Consider the following 23001-nt stretch of genomic DNA (forward strand, 5'->3'; position numbering starts at 1 on the left):
ATGTTGACTGCCAGTATTTTATGGTTTGGTTAGAAATGTGTTTGATCAACAGTCAGGATACCATCAGTGATGTAGGCAATTCTTTGAAACATAAGCACTTCAGTAATGCATTTGTTGCTAAATAAAAGATAAAATAAAAAGATAGCTTGTTTACTTGTTTGAAGTCCATGGTGCATTTTCAGACTCTTCTTTACTTGCTCTCTGACAGCCAACTGCCCAGTTTCCCAGGTTACACTCAACAGTGATAAATTCCCACCTTCAAGTCTAAGGACTGCTCTGAGCTCTTTTCCTGTTTTCATAGCGTTATTTGTGGAAAAGAGGCAGACCAGAGAGAGTTTTCAAAACATGCTCCAATTATGTCAAGTTGTCATTGCCACAGCCTCTGCTGAGAGTAACTCTTGAACTTGGCATGCAGTGCTCCACTTTTAAGTACTTACTTTTCGGCTTCAGCCCTTTGAAGCTTGGAAGTTGCACTGATATAACTCTGTTTTATTTGAGTTTACTTTTTATTTCAACCTGTCAGTGTGTTTGTGTATTATCCTTTGCTTGTAAACACTTTAATATCTGATTTGTTTGTAGTACTGATTAGTAGTCTTGAAACCCAACAGTATCCTCAAGGAGAGTTTTCTGTACACATTATAATTGGAAAGGATATTCTACCTATATGCATGTAATTGTGAATCTTTTTTTTGCAATAGAGAGCTTCATTTTAAGAGTTAGGAAATGTTTTTAATTAGCATTTTATTAATAGTTAATTTCTTTTTGATTGTTTTGGTTTTTTGGTAGTTAGAGATGGCATTAAATTAGAATGTCTTCTTTGCAATATACGCTTCTATTATTGGCTTCTTTAGGGGATATACTTGTTTTCTGGACTTAATTGAGAATTTGATGGAGACATGTTCCAGACAGAATTAAGATCCTGGCAGCTGGTCATCTTGCGACTGACTGTTGCAGGAAAGAAAGGACTTTTTTTGGAGTTCGGTACCTTGCAGTTGCTATGTTTCTCTACATTCAGCAGTGAGACTAAGAAAAAAAATCGTATTGTTATCAACACAATAAAACTTACAGCTAAGTCAATATTGACTTTACTGTTTAGAGCTTGATTGCTTTTCTTAATTCCCACCTAAAATTTGATATTTTTTCCATTGTATAATAAGCAAATTTGAAAGCAGTCTTAATCTATGGGGGAATAGCTGAGAGGGTGTTGGTTTTTTCATGAGGATGGAGCGTTATTCAATAATTGAAATCAATGGCTGACACCAGATTCAGCTTCTCCCACAGGTTCTTCTGGGGACTGAGTATGGGTAACTTTCTTCAATTCTTATTTACTGATGAAAAATATGACAATAATCAAAAACAGTACAACAGTCAGCAAATCTCATGAGTGTTTGCTGAATGACAGCATCCTGAATGCTCAAATAGAGCATTATGTAGATAATAATGTAGAATATTAGTATTTTCTGTTTTTAGGGGTATTTTGTAATTTGCCTGTCAGTGTAAGCATCTTATTTGGTAGTTGTATGTACTTTGACTGGAACTAAATTTTGTGAAATTAGAGAAGGTTCTTGGCCTTACCATAAGGCCCTGCACTTGCGCTTCCAAGCTGGAACCTTGTTCTGTGTGTTCTCTGCATATTTATTCCAGGAGGCACAAAAGGAAAGAGCAGGTGGCTACCTGTAGTTCTAGAATATGTGCATCTATCTGCATGTCAAGAAATAAATTACTATTTTAGACCTTTTGCGAGTGCTTCTCAGCGACTGCTTTTTGACATCCCTTCAGCCCCCTAGAGCCTTTATCTCCTCACTTTTGTTATAATCACCTGGATTATTCTCCTTTTTAAAAAAGTACATTTGGTTTGGAGATACTAATTCTTAGTGATTCCTAATGAAACTCTAAGAGTAAAATTTTGATTTTTTTTGTTTCTATGCTTTGTTCACAGAACTACTGTACAACTAATTCAACTAATTTCAAGTGGTCAGGGAAAACTTTTTATTCTCCTTACTGTCCTATGTTGTTAGTGCCAATGTGTTAATGGACTGGTTTGTTTGTTTTCTTTTGGGTACAATTTTGCTCAGTAAGTAAACTTATGAACCGCTGCAAATGTCTACTGGCTCAGATTTAAAACTTTGTGTTGAAATGAGTTTCCTCTAACTGAATACTGCTGTACTATTCAGTTCAAAATGAAGTCAAAGAACAGGATATATGTAATGTGTGGGGACAGTGAGGGGAGTGTATGCTTTTACTGGGACTTACCAGATACAGAAACATTTCTAAAAAATAATATTTTTAGAAAAGGAATGGTTTTGCTTAATAATTTCCTTAGTGATAGTATATTCCTTTTGCAGTTCTATGTGATACTTTGTTTTCAGACCAAAAAGGAGTCCTGTCTGGGGAGTTATTTTGCTCTCTGAATTCAAGCCTATTTTATATAGGATAGTTAATTCTGGACACAGATAGTAGATAAGAAAAAAAGACAGGAAAATCCTATGATTAATAGGTGTAGTTGGGAGCACCCAGTAAACAGTCAGGAAAGTCTCTGCAGAAGTTGGCCCAGTCCTGGGCCCAGGTGTGTTTTGTTGGCGGTACTTCAAAAAAACCCACTGGTGCAACTTGCAGACAATCTTACAAAAGTTCCATAATCTGATTTCCTTGTTTTGGGTTAGATTTTAATGGTGCTCAAGTGATCTTTTTTTTTTTCTTTTAAAGTATAATTTTGCAAATAAATCCATATTTAAAGAACGTAGTAAATGCAGAAATCCATCTTTGAAATGTTAGTTATTTGGAGTTTATATTATGTCTTTAGTGCAAGTAATTAGTTAATTCCTTTCATTTGTTTTCCAGAGTTTTCTGTTATTCATAAATGGCTCTTCAGAACTTAAAAAAAATAGAATTATCAATGTTAAAAAACCCTTCAGTAAAATTGCAAGGAAAAATGGCTGCTTGTGACATTTTACATGCATGTGCATTTATATTTTATTTTGAAAAGTGAACAAAGATTCAGAATGTTTCCATATAAAAACTTTTTGGCCTCAGTCTGCCCCAGCATAAGAATTCTGATTCTGTAGGAGTTTCTTTACAAAAGGATTTGTTTCTTTGCTAACACAAGACAAACAGATCTGGAAACCAAAATACTGAGCGACAGTGCTTCAACGTCACATTTCTAACTTGGCTTGTGTATACTTTTCAATAATTACTTGCATAGCTTCTTAGAAATATGAAGTGTATCTTGTTTGGTGTGTATAGTAATACAAATTTCTTGCTGACTATATTTTCAGGAATATCAAAAGTGTGCATGAAGTTGAGTTTTCCTAGGGGGTAGATCTTTGCAAATGGTTTTAGAAAAGCACCTGTAACTGCTGGGAAAGTCTTGTTCAAAATTCACTGGCTTAAGCATCGCTTGATCTCTGGATCCCAAATTTGATTTTAGTATCACAGAAGGGTTTGGGCTGGAAGGGGCCTTTAAAGATGATGTAGTCCAACCCCTGCCATGGACAGTATGATGAGGGGAAGAGTGTTAGAGATCTGTGTAAGGCACTTGATTTCTCACAAAGCTATGAATATGTTAGCACATTTCACAGACTCCTGCACTGCAGAAGAGAAACAATGCCTTCAATTCTATATATATTTGTTTGTTTATAGAAAATGGAATAATCAAAACAGACAAGGTATTTGAAGTAATGCTGGCTACAGACCGTTGCCACTATGCAAAGTACAACCCTTACATGGACTCTCCACAGTCTATAGGTAAGAGCATCTTGCAAAAGTGATTGAGATTGTTTTCGTTTGTGTAATTGTGATTGCTTTTGTCATTTATGTGTTATGAATGTGAAAATAATTTTTTTAATTTGGAAGATTGTTTAGTTCTTCATCAGTTTATTGGATACCTTTTAACTAAGTTTCAATTTCTTGTGGGTTGCAGTTGGCATATTTGGATATACCAGGTAGAGAGGTGTTTTTCAGCCAATATTAATATGTGTTTATTTTTGAAACCACAGCAATTTGTGATGGTGCAGCTGATGTAAATACTTAAAAACAATTTGCTTCCAGTTTATGATAGAAACAGTCTCTATCTTAGAAATTATTCAATTGGGACCAATGCAAAGTTTCTTAAACCATTATGTGAAATCTTTAAAAATAGGCTTTGTATAGTTAGGTGTACTGATAGGACAGTTATTTCCCATCCAGGTCCCAGTTTGTCTTTCCAAGACAAGGGAATGAACTATGTAAATGTACTAATTTATTTTTTCTTGATCTTCTCCCTGTCTTTAACAGTATGTGGTGAGTGAATTTTATTAGGATTTTGTTAGTTGTACAGGAAAATAAAAAAATATTTTAAGATACATGCCCAAAGGCTTATGTATCTTTGCAAAAATAAATATAAGTGACCATTGCTCCCATTCTTATAGGTGTTTGTTCTCATTTGCTGTTTGCAAAATGCACAAGGTTGTTCTCCAAATGTTCTATGGTCTCCATCACATGAAACTCAAACTAACAAATTCAAGTCTCTATATAGGGGCTAAGTGAAAAAGGAATTACATTATTCTGGGAGACATTACTCCTCTGAATTGAACATACTTGATCAATATGTGATATTAATTCGATGTATAGTGGAAAAATGGAGATTGTAATTGTGGTCAAGGATAAAACCTTTTTTTTTTTCCTGTCCAGAGTTGACACAGCATAGCTTTGAGCTGATGTACCATAACTCACTTCTGATGTAGAGTACCTTTGTAACTGCTGGGGTGTGGATGTTGTACCCTGAATGAGGGTGACAATGAAGGTGTTGCATTTTACAGTCAAGGTAATAAAGATTGTAAGGTTGCTGTCTGAACAACAATGAACATTTTCCATTCTCTTGTTTTACAGGTTTCCAAGCAACAATCAGTGCTCCACATATGGTAAGCTTTAAAGCTAGGTGATTAGTATAGGTTTTATTTTATAATTTTTAAATAAAAAATTATAAGCATTTTTATAAACATCCAGATGCTTTTGAAATAAAATATTTACCCTAGTAAATTTAATGAGTAGTTGATTGCAGTGATGCTGTTGTGAACTGCCTAAAGGGAGTGAGTAGAAAAGACTGATCAAAATTTTTCTTGCAGATGTACAGTAATAGGATGAGGGGTAGTGGGCCAAAAAATGCAACATAGGAAATCTGATTAGTTTCTAGAATAAAAAAAAAACTTTGAGGATAGTTAAGTACTGAAACAAGCTTTGCAGCTTGTGGAAATTCTGTTCTTTGATATACAAAGAAGCTGACTGAACAGGGCTCTAAGCAGCCTTATTTAAAATGCCCATGTATTGAAAGAGGACTGGACCAGAAGATTTCCAGAGATCTTCCAATGTAAATTACTCTGTAATTTATATAAGAATTCAGGAGTGGATGACAGGGATTTCTGTAGTACGGTATTGCTGTAATGCCTTTAAATCTTTGGACCAGGAAAAAGATACATTGTACTGAGTTGCAGGTTTTTTTGCCAAGTGGTTTGAGATCAGGGTGAGTGTTCCAGTTGGGATTCCAGTGCATGCATCTAACGCAGATGTAATTTTTCTGTGTTTCTTTATTTGAGATAAAAAGTGAATAGGTGCATGTATTTTGTCTTTTCATTATTTGGAAAGTGTCAAAACATAGTAAAAGTCTGCTTCTCTTGACTAAAAGCTGTGTAGTTGGCTTAGAATTTACTTAGTTATCAATATAAAAAATCAGGAATTTTGTATAGAAATATTAACAATATTATTCAAGAAAAGACAGAAAAAAGTACTGTTGCTAGGGGGAAAAATAAATATTAATTATGCTTTAAAATTTTAAGTCCCTCCAGTCATTATTTTTCCAATGCTTAACACTAATAGTATATGAAGTGTCAGAGCAAAAAGGCAATATATCCTCTAAGCAAATATTAACAGTGAATGTTCTAACAGGGAATGTTCTAATTATTTCTGTTTTCTGGGTAGGATGGATTAAGCTGAAAGAGTGTGGTAATGGCTATCTCTGAAACATTAAAGAACAAATTGGTTTTTTACTGTGCAGCCTAAGCTTAGTTTATGTACTGGTCCACCACATAGAAAAGCCAAAGTCGTCAAGTGTATCTATAGACTACTGCATTCCATACATGAGCCTGGCTATCTGCCTTTGGAAAAGACAACTTCTTTTTCCTATTCTTTGATACAGCAAGTGTGCAGGTAATACAGGAGGTAGTTTCAATAGCCATTTTCCTTGATGCTCTGGAGCTACCTTCTTCCTAGCTAGCTTTTGTCCCAGCTTATTCCAGTGCATATAGCATAATGATAAGCTTTATTGGCCGTATACTGCCAGAATAGTAAGAGTCACCAGACTTGAGGAGAAATAAACTGATTTATCGTGTCTTTCCCAATATATAAATAGAGTCTGTGCTAGAAGCTTGAATGGTCAGATGAGGCTTTGTATATGGATGCTAATAAAAAAAAATACACTCATGAAATTTGTTGAAGACAATGAAGTAACAATGATTATATCATGTAGTTAACTCCTTCCCCCTCCCCGTTCTTTGTAATAGAAATTATTCTGAAATTTCTTATACAAATGCTCTGGGCATTTCCCAAAATCTCTGAAGAAATGAACATATCTTGAGTAAAACAGACATTTAAAATAATTTGAAATTTTCTCTCTCTGTCTTCTCTTAGCATGCATATGCACTTGAACTTCTGTCTGATCAGTTACATGAAGGAGCCAAAGCACTTGATGTAGGATCAGGAAGTGGAATTCTTACAGCATGCTTTTCACGAATGGTGAGTTATATAATTTAATCACTTGATCATCAGAACTGCTTGAACTCAAGTGTAACTGAATTGCAGAGCAAAAAAAAGCATCCTTCATAGTGGATTGAAATATATAGAAAATAATTTACTCTCCTGGGTGTGATTGGTACCCATTTGGTGTGGTAGCTGATAGTAGATGTTCTAGTTAAATGGTTCAATAAATTGTGTAATGGTGAAGAAACTGGCTAGTGAAGAAGTTTGGGGTTTTTGGATTGTTTTGAGTTTTTTAATGATTGCATTTTAGTTGTTGCTTTATATCTTGAAGGAAAAAGATGTTTGTCTTGAACAATTCAGTTTTTGTTATCTTGTGTGACTATGGATGTTCTCATTGTGATAAATTGTCACGGATTCCTGATGTGATGAGAGCTTTGTGACTTTTGAGTCTTAAAAGAATCCTATATATATACAAGAAAATATCTTGTATATATAAATTTTCTTTGAATTTAATTGCTTTCTTTTCTTGTTATATTGCACAAACATTACTATAAGTGTCCATTTAACCTTTTATAAGCTAGATATTAATTTGTATTTTACATCTTTGCCAAGTAACTTAATCTCAGTTGTGTTATTCAACCTGTACCTAAGGAATTTTCTGTGTTCTTTCCTATCTTACATCGGGGGAAAAAAAGGTTTAAAACTTTGGGGTTTAGTGGCTGTAGCTATAGTATTGTTAGACTGATTCATGAAGGGAGATATAATCAGTTCTTCCTTCTCTGTTCCAGGGCTTTATAATTGCTTTATGGCTAGTAGAGACCTTCATTAAACTGCCGACTAGATCTTTTGTTTTGTCTTTCTGCAAAGTCAATTCGAAATGTGTTGATACATGTGATAATTTCTCATTTAAGTTCCTTTGCTACTTACTTTTCTGTTTTCAAGCGCCAATCTGAGTCTACAAAAATTTCTGTTTCCCGCTGTTAAGAATTAGCTAAGAATGTTTAGGACTGGTCAATACACTTGCAAAAGTATTTAGGTTTCTAAGTATTAGCTGCAAAATTACAAAAAACAAAAAAAAGTAGTTAACCAAACTGCAGTTTAGAGGAAATCTTAAATGGCACTTAACTTTCTGCCTATTATTTTTGGTCTGACTGTGTAGTCAGTAATCAAGTGCTAGCATGGGAACGCCAATCCTTCAAGCATTAAAACTTTTGTCCAGGCTATATGTATTTCTCACTGAAGTTATGAATGCATAAAGGAATAGCCATTTTCAGTAGGACATGCTAAATTGTGGTTGTGCACTTTTCTCTACTAAAACAGCTGTGGAGAAGTCAGAACCAGCACAAAAAGGAAATCTCTTTCCAGTTTTGGTGAAGTTAATCCCTCTATCTTTTTATTGCCATATGAATGTCATGTGCCTCTTATGAATCCTCCATGGTAGTTTGCAGTGGAATGCCTTACAGACATGTGTGTTGGAAAAATTGAGTAAATGCTTTCGTTCTGCTTGACAGCATTACTAACAGTAACAAAAACTTGAAAGAAGTATATTATGGAAATTAATGGTAGAGTGTTTTGCCACCAAATTTTAGTTGGGGATGTGCTTTTTGTGACTATGTTGATGTTGCTTCTCAGTCTACTTGAGATCTAGAATTAGTAGCTCACATTTGTGGCACAAGTGCCTCAGTGCCCATAGATGACAACTGTACTCTTATGATGATAATCTCATTTGTGGTACCTCTGGGAAAGCTTTATGTTTACTTAGACTAGTAAAGCATCTTTAAGATTGTTGTTTGGATTTTCATGGTGAACTTCTGTGATAGACTTATCTACATAGCTTGCAAAATTAAGTTTATTTACTTTTGAAGGTAGCTGGCAAATCAAATTAATTGCAGTTTTCATCCTGTCAGTACTGGATTTATGAAAAGAGTGGGGTATATTTTTATTCCTAACATGGAGATCCCAAAAACTGTGCCATCTTTCTGTTGTCTCAATTGGATGCATTTCACAGTTCCAAGGTAATACACAGAGGTGACTGATGAGGACTCAGCAAAATGGACTGTCACACGCAGCAGGTGGTTCTCTTACTTTATCAGGCTATTTCATGCTCTGACCATTTTGCTAAATTTTCATTTCTGTTACATTACTGTTTGGAGTACACTGGATCTTTTGACAGCTTATAGTACAACTGACTGCCAGGCATTCCTCCAAACAGCAACCCATGGCTGTCACAGTGAAAACTTGCTCTGTGTCTTGCTCTGTTGCAAAGGGTGGTGGTCTTCCACTCAGACAAGAAAAGCTAACACTGCTCTTTTAATGTTTTTAACATAGGACTTGTTCATAATAAAACAAAAAAAAACCTCCCCAGGATAACCAGTTATTAATTTTCCATGTCTTAACAACATTAAAATGTAAGATACAGAAACATAAACAATTCAGATGCATCATCTGCATTCAGATGTGTCCAAAGACAGTTGTTAGGCAACATGGGCTGCTGCTATGACATACTCTGCCATTGTGTTCTTTGGATCCTGTTAAAAATGGTCAGATTTTTGATTTGGATTTGGATTGGTTTTGAATATTTTTTTCTATACTAAAGGCAAAATTCTAGAAGAATTACGTGTAATGGAGAGATTTTTGTTAGTAGACCTCTTTCCGCCCCCCTCAGAATACAGAGATTTTGTGACCTTTTTTGAGTTATGAGCTCTCAGAAGTTCCACTCCTCCTGTGGAGGAGAGCTGTAAATCTGAAAGTAGATTCATGAATGTAAGGATAAGTGGAAGGTAATTTGTCCCTGACTGGTAGTTGCAGCATTTGCTTCTGAAAGAATAGGACTCTTGAGATAATTTAGAATAAAAGGCATGATTTAATCTTTGAAGTAAGGTCTTCTCTAGAAAAACCTTAATTCTTAGTAAGTTTTGTTTAGTGTGAAAGGAGATTAGTTTTAGTCTTTGTTCTTGACGTTGTTACTTTCTATTGCAGGTAAACAAACGTGATCAAATTTAACTTCTAAAAATTCCAAGAAGAAATCTCCACTAACACTATAACACAACTGAATCACATCTCAAAAAGATCATTATTACAAGTATTTATAAAACTATGCAGACACACTTTAATTATCAGGTGCTTCTAGCAGTCAGGATCATTTGTCATTTCAAGCAGTAGTTTTAATAACATTAGGAAAATACTTCCACTTTGCTGGTTTTGTTTTTATTTTAGAGAAATGGGTTCAGGAAGTATAAGTACTCATTCTGTAAATAAAACTAGCAGAAATTGTTCAACTGTATATTTTTATTCCAGGTTGGTCCCAAAGGACAAGTTGTAGGAATTGATCATATCAAAGAACTAGTAGATGACTCAATAAATAATGTCAAAAAAGACGATCCCACATTGCTGTCTTCAGGAAGAGTGAAACTGATTGGTGAGCATCAGACTGATATACTTACTAATTAAACTGATATTCTTTCTAGCAGCTGGTTGAAAATGGCTGAATTGGATGTTGTTAAAAGTTCGCATTTAAGATGTTAAACCCAAGAAAGAAGAGCCAAATGAAAACTTTGAAATCCAAGTTGTCTTTAGGCCTTTGAAAAATGGTATCTTCCCCCAGTTTTGAGAGTATGACTTCTGGTAATCTCAAAGAATATGTAATCATTCTACTAGAAAATGTTAACGAGGAAATGTTTTTTTGGTGAAAATACTTTACATGCTGAAGGTCTGTCATGTTAAATTTGCTGTTTAAAATTGGGGTTGAATTCACAACCTTTCTTGAATAAATACCCTGTCATCTAAATTTGGGTGTTTTAACAAAGTCTTTACACTTCTGATAGAGTAGTTGAGAAAGCTGCATGCAAAGATTCAAGTGGAAAAAGTAGATTGCCAAGTAGATTGGCAGTATGCACACTGAAGTTTATTTCACTTGTTTTTAAAATTGACAGTAATTGTATGTTAGGGAAGTGATTAATTGACACCAAAGTACTTTAATTCAGTTAGAGTTACTGAGAGGAAATAATGCCAAAATGATACAAGGACAGTGAATTGTTTTAAATATGGTTTTTTACTTAAAAAAGATTTTGGGGGATTTTTTGTTTGGTTTTTTTTCTTTGTTTTTTTTGGGTTTTTTGTCTGGTTATTGTTTGTTTGTTTTTCTTAGACGATTCAAGGCTGGCAGGAGGAAAGTATTCTATTCATTAAGTTTAAAGAAGAAATTGAAGGTGTGGATGTTTTTGAGGCTTCTTACAAGAACACTTGGAAAAATTATTATGTGATGTTTGGCTCTTAGGTTAATTACCATTTTGATTCTTGGTCTTTTTTGGTAAATGAGGGACTTTTCTAAATACTTTTTTAATAAGTTTATCAACACGTACACATGTATAACGTGCAATGTATCTTGCTGAGAACACTTATGTCTCAGAACTTATTGGAAAAGAAGTTAGACTGCTAGGGCTGTAGAGGGGAAATGAGGGAATAATTTCCACTGTTGCTGTACAAAAGCAGTTTTGACTTATGCTTCTGGTCAGTCCTGAAACAAACTCTGGTGCTCTTGCGAGTCTAGAAGTCTAAGTAAACATCATTATCTATTTTATTTTTGACTATGTAGCAGGATGACTAAGAGACTTGTGAATAGTTTTGTTGTGAGGTACATTTTTAAAAAGTACAGATGGACAAGTAATACTTCTGTGAATTAAGTGGAGAAGAATGTTTCAGCTGTGCTGGATTCCTGGGAGCTGTTTGATGTGGAGCAAGAATCCAGACAGGTGTTTCTTTAAGACAAAAAGCAGCAGAAAACCCCACCCAAACACCCCTATCGCAAACACACAAACAAAAAACTTGCGAAAACCAGTTGATTGATGATGGGAAGTTGCTGGCTTTTCACATTATGCTTCAGACATTCTACATTGCTTTGTCATACCTCACATGTACCATACCTGCATTTCAGGAGCACCAAAATTATTTTGGGGTGTCTCAGTAATAGAACTGCATTGAGAAGTTGGGAATAGGTATACTTGGATTAACTTAACTTCGTTAGTTTGTGGGTGTTTTGGTGCTTTTTTTGGTATAGCTTGATTTTTATTTTGTTTACTCTTAGTATCATGAGGAAGCCTTTGAGGTGAATCTCTCAAGTGCTTCTCCTTACCACACTTTAGCTCACATGAGAATACTCCTGGAAAGCACAAACTTTGATTCCTTTTGAATGAAACTAGACAAGATTGTGTTCCAAGAAGCAACCAAATATGTTTGATATGTGGATATTAAGACAGTAAGACTTAGATTTAGACTGAAGCGGTTATTCTGAAATGTTATGTTGCATGGACACCAGCTTCTCAGCAAAAACTTTTGCTGTACAGATCTGCTTCTATTGTACTGCACTATTTGCTGATGCAGGGGATGAGGTATTCTAAACAAATGAGGGAAGTAGTTTTCTGTTTCTGTGCTCATGCTACAACTCTGTGTGAAACAGGTCTGTGTAGAGGCACTGAAGGCTTGAGTACTGTGATCAGCAGATCCGGTCTAGGTTCATAAACAATCTACAGAACCCTTTTATATCAAAAAGTCCTGATGTGCTTTTTTCCTCATCACCAGATGCCACCCACCACCATGATTACTTCACTAACAGGCTGCATGTAACTGGAGATGTGAATAGGATAGGTGACATTATTCAAGATGTAAGCACAAACTGAAAATTTGGGCTGCTGTTTCCCCTTGGACATTGAATAATATAATAATTTGAATAACATTGAATATATGAATGCTGAATTAACTATTTTTAAAATTTTCTGGATGTCTAAAAGTGTGTTGCAATTGTGGGTGGATATATTTCTTCTGTAACCATAAGAATTTTAGTAGATTTTAAAAGGGAAGAGCCATGCTGTGCCTGATGCATATGAAGGAGCATGATTTTTTTTTCCCTTTTGGTTGGGTGTGTGCTGTTTTTGAAGATGTTAGCTATTGATTCTAAGAGCAAAGGAGTTAGTTGTTTTTGGATCTGTTTTACTGCTGTCGGTGAAGTGATAAGATGTGCAGAAGTCACATTCAGACTTCTCTAGACAGTGCACTAGGGACATTTATGTTTCAGAATACGTGTGTTGTTCTTCAGAAGTGACAGCAGTTTCTTTCACAGCTGCTTCTTCAACTTGGCAAACGCTTTTTCTCCAGCAGTACTGGAGATCACTGCTTCTAATGCCTGCTGCTGCACCCTGGGGAATGAGGGTCTGCCTCCTTGTGTAGCTAACATAATTTGTAGCAGTACCTGTATGAATAAGCTGAAGAAGTCTTTCTCATTTGCTGTCTCTGATGGAACAGCAGACACAGTAACACCTCATTGCTGCTTCTTTAGAAGAAGTGTACAGTGCTACTAAGATATAGAAGTACAAATTACATACTTGACTGCGTTGAGGTGGTTGTTCCAGTAGAACCCACTTTGGCAGTCAGAAGGATTACACCCTGGAAATAATGGAATTTTCGTTACTGGTGATCTCTCTTGCCAGCTGACTTAGTGGAAATGGTGATCGATAGGTATGAGTTCTCTTGAAGCACTGGTACTTCTTGCCTGGCAGCTTCTCCTTGTGGCCCTTGGTTGGAGCTTGTGCTGGTCAGAATTGATGATATGAGGATTTTTGCCACTGACTTCTAAGAGGCTTCTCAGCTACTGAGGAAATGTGCTCTTAAAGAGCATGGGTGCAGAAGGTCCTTGCCAGGGTCATCTTTTAGGACCTCATAAGGAAGATAACAAACACCCCAGTTTTAATTGTTTTGAGGAGCTGTCCAAGTCTTCCTGTACAGTCTTGGATACCTAAGGGTGTTCTTACTATCCCAATAGCCCTCCTTATCATGGAGGTCAAAGTGAAGCCTGCTGTGGTGACCGTGTATTTTTCCTGCCTTGTGAGTTGTTGGAAGGCAAAAAGTTGACAAATTTTCAGCCTCTGACTGGGCTGTAGTACTTCTTTTGACTCTTTCAGTTCTAATTAACCTGTGCTATTGGTGATTGCACAGAAGTCAAAGTTCAGCCTGAAGATGGGAAACCCCATATTACTTGTGCTGAGCAGAAGGCTGTGCCCATTAACCTCCATGTTTTTGTTCTTGACTGATTATTGGGACTTTTGTAATTACAGAGTATGAATTTATGGATGGTTCAGCCTCATTTTTTACATTTGTTCTAAATAACTCCAGAGGGAGTCTGCCTAACTTGCTCTGAATTTCCTGTTGGTTTCCTGTAAATACTGTGGATGTCATATTCACATCATCTTCTTTCAAAACTTAACTCGGGGTCCAGTTTAGTTTGTCACATTTCATTGGCTTAAAACCCTCAAACTGTTACTCTTTCTTTCTGCATAACTGGGGTGGTATGAGATATCTGTGATAGGATGCTTCTCCATGAGTTCTCCACCAAAGCTGGAGCAGCACTGGTAACCTCTGAAAACTGTAATTACTCCTAGCATCTTCCAAGCAGCCCACCTGGAGCTTTAGCCATGAGTCTGACCTGGCTCTCTGTGTTAGTCCAGTGATTGCCTGCCGGAAGAATAGCGAGGCCCATTTGCTGGCAAACATGGGGTGTGCAGAGGTTACTGCAGTACTGCATTAATGAATGTATGTAGGTGTGGGCTTTTATTCCAACTGGTAGTGTAGTTGTAGGTGTATAGTCCATGGGAACACTTCCTTTGTCTTTTCCTCACCTTTGGAGTCTTCTGATAGGTGCTTCTGACGTTAAGTGCTTTGGACTTATGATTTGCTTTATATTCAGGAGTGGTGTGCAGGAAGACAAGGCAAAGCAATGTAATGAGGGGATAAAACTCACCTGCATTGGGAATGGTAGGAAACATAAATACTTCAGTATCTTTTCTAGGTGGACCATGTGTTTCCAAGAACTTTCATTATAAATCCATGCTTTCTAGTTTCAGATGCTTCAATAGCATGTAGTATCTTTTATAAGCATGTATATGCACCTATGAGGGTGCTTCACTGCATTTATTTTACAAATGTGTTTATTTTTTACATATAGATATGGGAAACCAGCTGTTTTCTCCAGTCCTTTTGAAATTTTTTTTTAAAAAAGTGTTTTCTTCCAGTGGGAGATGGACGAATGGGATATGCAGAAGAAGCTCCCTATGATGCAATTCATGTTGGAGCTGCAGCCCCGGTTGTGCCCCAAGCAGTAAGCCTTTATGTTTTGTGTGTGTGTTTCTGTAATATCTTAGCTGTAGAGAATGCTTTGCATACATCTATATGTAAAATACTTGGTAGCTTGCACTGCTGGGAGTATCAGTGGGCAGTGTGGTATTACTGTATGGTGTGGGGTTTTTGTCTCTGTTATAATTTGGCTTCCTGTTGGTTCAGTAAAGCTGTTTGTTCTAATAACTCTGCTCTAAATAAACGTATTTTAAAATTACATGTGTGCAACCCTCTATTACAACAACACACTGGAGCATTTTATTTCATAAGATAATTCAATTTTATCGAACACTGAGTTACAAAATTTAAGTGTGTTTCCTGAGTTCCAAAGCACTGAGCCTGTTGAAAGTAAAATGCTCAGCTGGAAATACAAACAGTGCCATTTGTTTGTAGCTTTCAAAATGGATACAGGGCAATTCTTACTAGAGAAGCTGAAGAGTAACTAGGGGCTTTGGAGTATGCATACATGTAGTCCATTTTTTGCAGATTAGATTTTTTTTTTTCTCTTCCTTTCATCAGGCACATGGTAATACATAACATGATTTTGATATGCTAGATGCCAGTTAAGGTTTTTAAATCTTAATGAAGGATAGTGAAAGACTGGACTTTGAGGTGCTATAGACAGATTGGACATTTCCAGACAATGACCAGTGGTGGGGTTTTTTCTTTTGCTTCATTTTTTTTAACTTGGTTGGTTTTTTTAGGTTTTTTTCAAGGGGGCTTTATTTGGGTTTTGTTGTTTGGGTTTGGGGTTTTTTTGTGTGTAGGTGTGTAGGGGGGTATTCCTAGCAAAGTGTTGACAGATGACAATTTAAAAAGTAATTGAAAGCTTATTAGTGAATGAAACAGTTCTTAATTATAGCTTTTGTTAGCAATGGGGATTAAGTTTTTTTTCATGACATCTGGGAAGTGTGGATTTTTCCTTGAGACTACTGTGACTAGCCTCCTTTAACTATGAAAACAAAAAAAAATCCAAGCATTTCTCATATACTCTGTTTACTTGTCACTTATCTTACTCATATTCATATATTTTAGACTAGTTTCATAAAAGGCTGTTCCATTCACAGAATGAAAGAGGAGCTGTTGGATAGTGAGTGTGTTGTAGACAAAATTATTCCAGGAAGAGAAATAATAAAAAGTCACCAATCTCAGATCTTACTCTGAGGACTTAAGGGGAGATCAGTTACCCCCAGAATTTTTGACAATGGGCCTGTACCGATGCACAGTAACTATTGAACAGTTAAACCAAACAATTTAAAAAGATTCAATCTGCTGTAAAAATATTGTTATTTACGTTTCCCCCACATATATAGAAAATAAAACTGCAACCAACCCAGTTAATTATTTTACTGTAATACCAGTTGTTGTACCATGTTGCTGTGATACTCTCATTTTCAGTGCACTTTTTATTTTTCCTAATGGAAATAGTTATCTACTGCATAAAAGTAGATAGATACATAATGGCAAAGCTATTAATCTACTGTAACAAACTTTGGATCCAGCTTCTGTGAAGTGGCTGGTTATATTCTAATTTCTGTGTTGTGTTCTAGCTTATAGACCAGTTAAAACCTGGCGGAAGATTGATATTACCAGTTGGCCCTGCTGGGGGAAACCAGATGCTCGAACAGTATGACAAACTAGAAGATGGCAGTGTCAAAATGAAGCCTCTGATGGGAGTGATATATGTGCCTTTAACAGATAAAGAGAAGCAGTGGTCCAGGTGGAAGTGATTTTCTGTTCCACTTACTTCTTCCACACACATGCAAGGTGAAAGGGTGTGAATTTTTAGCAGATAGACTGCAAGGCCTGCCTTTGCTGCTGTGATTGCTTTCTGCTTCTCCATACCATGAAAAGTGACTCAGTCTGCATTACTACATCACCCAAAGGAGGTTATGCTAAGTTTGAGTTCAATTAAAAGCAGAAGGAAAATATTGCATGGGTTGCACTTTGTCTCTTTTGGACATGTTTTCCTTTAGTCTTTGGTGTTTTGAAGATTCTTATTTGTCGTTATAAACACAGCATTTTCTAAGGTTAACCTTAACTTTTAATGAACTTTTTATAACTATTTTGCCCAATAATTAGGGTGAAGTGTAAAATTTTACTTAATAAATACTGGTTTGTCCTGTAAGTTAGTGGTAATTGGGTGTTCATTTTTTATTTTTCTGAAACGCTACAAATGAAGAAAAATTTTTGCAAAATCCGTTGTAGAAAATGTAGATGTTCTTGCAAGCACATTTCCTTTAGACTCAAGTAGCAAAAAGTGGAAAACATAATTCCTTTTTCCCTAAAGTATAAATGTAGTTGAGTAGTGTTCAGAAAATTTTCTCAGATGTGTTATTAGAAGTCTGTCATCTGTCTCTGATGGGGCAGTATTTATGTTTGCCAATACAGCAAACTCTAAAGGCCTTTCTAGGGGTAGGAACCCTTCCCGTTTGCTGGATTGAACAGCCAGTAATGTAGACTTAATGCGGCTGTCAGCTTAAGCCATGCTAGGCATTAGTATGTGAATGAACAAAGCAGCAGTGCTGTTTTGCTTCCTGGCAGAAAGTGCTTGTGAATGTATTATTGGCATTAATGAAGTGCAGAGATGTGCAATGGGTTCTGAAAACAACTCTTGAGCTTTATAACCTAAATTTAGATTTTTGGCTTTTTTCCCTTGATATTCTGGAGTACAGCTTGTGGAACTGAATACATGAATACTTAGTCTAACCTATCAAAATATTCATAAAAAGTACAAATAATGCAGTTTGCATGCCGCTGCTTACCGAAACCTCATTTCAGTGTTTCTTGGATAACTATATAGCCACCACGGACAAATTACTTCTGAAACAACTTGAGTGAGATAGTGCTTAGTTCAAAGCTTGTGAAGCATACTTGTTATTCAAATGTTTTGTATTTGTTATGCAAATGAATACTTTGGCCTCGAATATTGCCAGTATTCCCTCAGTGTGGTACTCAGGGGTTTCCTGCCTTTGTAAGGCTTTGGAAGCTTTTCTTTGTGGTCAGTTTCCTCCTCTGGCAAATGTTTTATTTAAGTTTGGAGTCCATGCTTCGCTTGCTCTAAAAAGGAGAAGTAGTCTTCTTAAGCCTTCCTTCTCTCAGAGAGGTTTTATAGATTTTTCTGCATTTCCACCTGATCAGATTATAGTAGCAATTGGGGCTTTTTGGTAGCAGCAGTGTGTGTTCATAAAACACTGGAAGAAGGGTTTCTCAAGTGATAGTGTTTATCCTTTGCTACTAGTGTTAAGGATACACTAGTACTGTGTTAGGGATTAGCATTCTTGAGTTTTTTGCATATCTTCTGTGCAGTTTGGTATTTCATTTTGTCTGCTAGCTCGGGAAGATCTAATAGTTTGTCTTTGGGCCTTCTTCAGTCATGAATACTGTGGGGTTATTTTCCCCAGAAATTCTTACCAGTTTCTGTGCTTTTCTGAAACACTTCTTGATTTTATTTATTTATTTTTAATTTAAGAATTTACATTGGTGTTATCAGAAAAGGTCAGTGCTTAGCCTGAAGGGTTGATCTACAATGGCATAGAGGCTGTGTCTTGCAATGTGCATTTAAATTTGGTTCAGTCTGGGAACTCTCTGTTAAAGAAAATCTCAGAAGTCCACTTCATGTAACATTTGGTATTTCTTTAATTGTCCTTTTTGTCATCATTCAATGAAGAAAATTCCTATTCCATTTTCTAGGATAACTGTCTGCACTGCTGACCTTACAGGAGGTCTTTCTTTTTTTTGTTTTTCCTTGTTGGTGACTATGAAGTATATGGTCAGCCAGCTGCTGTTAAGGAAATTTCTAATTATAGGGTCAGCATTTGTTATCTGTGCTGGCATCAAGGGTAAAAGAGGTGTTTTGTCTGCACTTCCTAGATTTCAGTTTATCTTTTCTAAATTGTTCAAGATCTGTGAGCAGAGCTCAGTTAGAGACTCCTCTGAAAAAGCATCTCTAAGTGTTTCTGTAATAAAAATCTGTAGTGTATGGGAGACTAGTTGCTGTAAATCTCAAATTCATTAAACAATAATCATTCTAAGAGTAGCTCAATTCTGTGTGTTTAGTTTGTCATTCTTTTAGTTTACATTATGTGATTTCATTTCTAATGCAGGTAACTCTTTCATCACCTTGAATGAAGAATTGGTGTCCCTTCACAGAATACGGTTGAAAGGCCAGCAGCATTTTCCTAGGCTAGCAGACCTTCCAGTTGGCAGGAAAGACACTGTTTAAATTTTTGCTGAGCCGTTCATGTTTTGGAGAAGTTAGTACAGTTCTTTTATGGGGCTGCAAGGTGCTCTTGTGAAGCAGCACAACACTCTTAAGTGGTGTTTGAAGTCAAACCTGCCTTCAGGTATTTTGTATCATGCTTTGCTATGTAAAACTGGAACGTGTAGCAAAAGGAAGTCTGGACTAGCTGGAAGGAAAATATTCCTTGGATTTCAGTACATTGCTAAATAAAGCATCTTATTATATTTGTGAATACTGTTAAATTTATTTAAATTTAGTCCATAGCTTTCTAGTTTTAGTTCAGTTGCAGTAGTATTTTTGAGCTCCAAATATTAGTGGGAATCCTCTCGAATGTGACTCACTGGGCCATTTGGAAGTAGAAAACACACAGGAATCCTATCTCTGGTACAAAAGAAAACAATGCAATGTGCCAGAGATCCAGCAGTCAATGCTCAGTTATGTGATTATACTGGTAAGGATATCCTTTCACATAAAACTTTTCAATTGCCTTGGGGTTTTTTACTAAAAAATAGGATGGAGAGAAGGCCTCTTGTGTTTCACAGTTGAGAATATGGTTTGATGGCTCCCTTATTGGCAAATCTTGCATAAATTAGGAACTCTCCGGTTTTATTTCTCTGTGAGAGTTCACTTACTACTTATATGGAAAGACAATTTTAAAAGTCACAAAATCATAGTATTACTTAGGATAGAAAACACCTCTCAGGTCATTGAGTCCGACTGTCAACCCAGCACTGGCAAGTCCACCACTAAACCGTGATCCTAAGGGCCACTTCTACACATCTTTTAAATACCTCCAGGGAATACCTTGTCCTGCCAGCCACACTATTGCTGATACAGAGGCATAAGAGAATAACAATGTAAATAACACTTAGCAATGAGTCTCTGCTGCATTTTGGATTTGATTTCCAGACTGGCAGCTGCTTAAAAATGTTAACAACTACTTTTGTCTTACATATATCGTATTAGTAGAATTTATTTATAAATGTCATGCTAAATTCATATTTGCTGATAAAATACAAAATTATAATGACAGTATGACCTTTCTGAGAAAAAACTTCAGTGACTAACCTGGGGCTGTTACTGTTACAAAACAGGATTAATACCCCTCTGGAAAATGTATTTATTAGGATATATTTTAATATGTTTCTGATTAGAAACTTACTCAGTGTTTCAAGTGCCCCATATGACCTAGTTGACCAATTTCATTTGAAATTAGCAGTTACTGTTTGCATGGAATTCCTCAGGCTGTGCAGAACAATGATTATGGTTCAAGTTTTTATTTTACTTTGGCAAAAAGAATCTGTGCACAGAATATTTTAGGTTAAATTTAAGATCTGTGTATTATTGTGATGGTTTGACCCTGACTGAATGGCAGGTACTCACCAAAGCTGCTCCCTCCACAAGTGGACAGAGGAGAGAGAATACACCAGAAGGCTCTTGAGTTACAGACAGGGAGAGATCACTCACCAGTTACCACCATGGGTAAAACAGACTTAACTTGGGGATATTAATTGGAATTATTGCCAAGCAAAATCAAAGCAGGATACTGAGAGGTAAAACAAATCTTAAAAACACCTTTCCTCCATCCCTTCTCCCTCCTTCTTAGCTCTGCCTCCTGCCCCCCAGCAGTGCAAGGAGGCAAGGAATGGTGTATACAGTTAGTCAATCACACGTTCTTCCTGCTGCTGCTCCGGGAGAGGAGTCCTTCCTCTGCTCCAGTGTGGGGTCCCTCCTATGGGACACAGTTCTCCATGAACTTCTCAATGTGAGTTCTTCTTATGGGCAATAGTTCTTCATGAATTGCTCCAAGGCAGGTCTTTGTTCTTGGGATGCAGTCCTCCAGGCACAGCCTGCTCCAGCGCAGGTTTCCACAGGGTAACAAATCCTACCAGGAAACCTGCTCCAGCATGGCGGCTTCTCTCCGTGGGTCTGCAGGCCCCTGCCAGGACCCTGCTCCAGCACAGGCCTCCCATGGGTTCACAGCCTCCTCTCAGGCATCCACCTGCTCCAGCATGGGCTCCTCCACGGGCTGCAGGTGGATCTCTGCATCCCTGTGGTCCTCTGTGGGCTGCAGGGGCACAGCTGCCTCGCCATGGGCTGCACCATGGGCTGCAGGGGAATCTCAGCTCCAGTACCTGGAGCACCTCCTCTCCTCCTTCCCTGATCTGGGTGTCTGCAGGGCTGTTCCTCTCACATGTTCCCACTCCACTCTTCTCTGCACCGTAACTTTTTTCCTTCTTAAATCTGTTACCACAGAGGTGTTTCTTCCATTCCTGATTGGCCCAGCCTTGGCCAGTGGAGGGTCTGTCTAGGAGCCAGCTGGTGTTGGCTCTGTAGTACATGGAGGAAGCTTCTGGCAGCTTCTCACAGAAGCCACCCCTGCAGCTCCCCCACTACCAAAACCTTGCCAGACAAACCCAATAGAATTATGCAAAAATGCATGTGATATATCTGATATGGTAGATTACAGAAAAAATTTATTTTCTTTATAATTTCCTTTTACTCTCAATTTTATGATTGATTGTAGCAAATAATAAATATTTTATAATAGCACCTTTCCAGATTAAAATGCTACAAATCTAAATATTGCATCTTTAAAGTTATAAGGGGAGAAATACTTGGCTGCTGAAACACTGAGTAGATGCTATATTTGTAATTCATAAAAGGCTATATTCTGAAATTCACTTTCAGTAATGACAGCATGTTTTTCATAGATGAATGATGTATTGAAAAGAGAAAGTCAAATGCTGCCTAATGACAAAATTGAAGGGGATCTAAAAGAGTGAGATACCGACTTCAAATAGATTTATAAACGTTTGTTCAAATATTTAATTTGAATGCCTTCCACTAAAGAGGTGGTGAGGGATTGCAAAGCTGGATGACTTACTTGTATCCTGAACTTATCAACAATAAGATTAGTGATTCTTTTTTTAATTTCATGACAAACTATCATTTACCTGAAATGCTACCTATTAGACTTTTTATGAGAATGCTTCTTAGTTTCTTGTTGGATATTCATAATGGGAAATGTAGAATATTCATGCATACGTTTTCCCTACTAGTAAGCCAACATTTTTCAAACTTTCTTACATTTTTTTCTAGAATAATAATTTTGAGCTAATGACTTCTGAAATTTGCTTTAACTTGAGCTTACAAAGTTGCTTTGATGCCTCAGTTGACAGATGAGTGGTTCTTTTATGAGAATTCCAAAGGCCTGAGGACTACTGTGGTGACTTAAACCCTAAATATATATATTGCCTGCTAAGCAGGAGCTGGTAAGCAGATTGGAGGGAGAGCATGAAGGTGGAGAGAAATTATGTGAGTTGTGTAAGAATCATAGCAAATAGCTGTGGCCAGAAAGAATACAAATTAGTAGATCTTTCCTGTGGCTCTAGAGGACAAGAAGATAGGTTTAACAAGGAAAGAGCAGCCTTTCTGCTCCTTTTGAGGGTCTCCTTTTAAGAGTCTTCTTTTAAGCTTTGTAGCAGGATAGATCTTGTTTTACCATTGGAAGGATAGACCTGTATCCTGATTCTTAGCAGTAGCTGAAACCTGGAGGATTTCATAGCTCGGCAGCTTCTGATGCAGTCAGGATCAGCTCAGATCAGCTGATGCTGGTTTGCAATATGTATTTATGTCTGCAAGCTGTTCTACATTAGGGAGAAAGCTGACAACTGTTACCTATCAGGTGGTCTGAGACTTTTTTGCAACTTTACAGTACATACAGTCCAATAATGCACATGTAAATTCAACTTCTATCTGTAGAAAATAAATGCGGTATAATTTTAACACATATATCATGGATTGGTTTGGGCTGGCATGCTGTTGTTAGATTGATGAGTAGTGAAGAGCAAGTGAAAAATCTC

General features: G+C 36.8%; 1 protein-coding gene across 5 annotated transcripts in view; it reads left to right on the plus strand.

Moving 5' to 3' along the window:
* PCMT1 (protein-L-isoaspartate (D-aspartate) O-methyltransferase) overlaps window positions 1-23001 on the plus strand; it is a 36991-nt gene that overhangs the window by 9726 nt on the left and 4264 nt on the right. For 2 of the 5 annotated variants that reach the window (XM_048296931.1, XM_048296934.1), the window contains exons 2-7: window positions 3640-3744; window positions 4867-4898; window positions 6661-6765; window positions 10027-10147; window positions 14790-14875; window positions 16443-16659. In XM_048296931.1, coding sequence (XP_048152888.1) covers window positions 3640-3744; window positions 4867-4898; window positions 6661-6765; window positions 10027-10147; window positions 14790-14875; window positions 16443-16622 — 629 coding nt within the window. In that variant the 3' untranslated portion in view covers window positions 16623-16659. The remainder of the gene's footprint in view (window positions 1-3639; window positions 3745-4866; window positions 4899-6660; window positions 6766-10026; window positions 10148-14789; window positions 14876-16442; window positions 16660-23001) is intronic. The other 3 variants (XM_048296930.1, XM_048296933.1, XM_048296932.1) reach the window with 2 other exon arrangements.

This window comes from Corvus hawaiiensis, chromosome 3 (genome assembly GCF_020740725.1).
Source record: "Corvus hawaiiensis isolate bCorHaw1 chromosome 3, bCorHaw1.pri.cur, whole genome shotgun sequence".
Taxonomy (NCBI): Eukaryota; Metazoa; Chordata; class Aves; order Passeriformes; family Corvidae; genus Corvus; species Corvus hawaiiensis.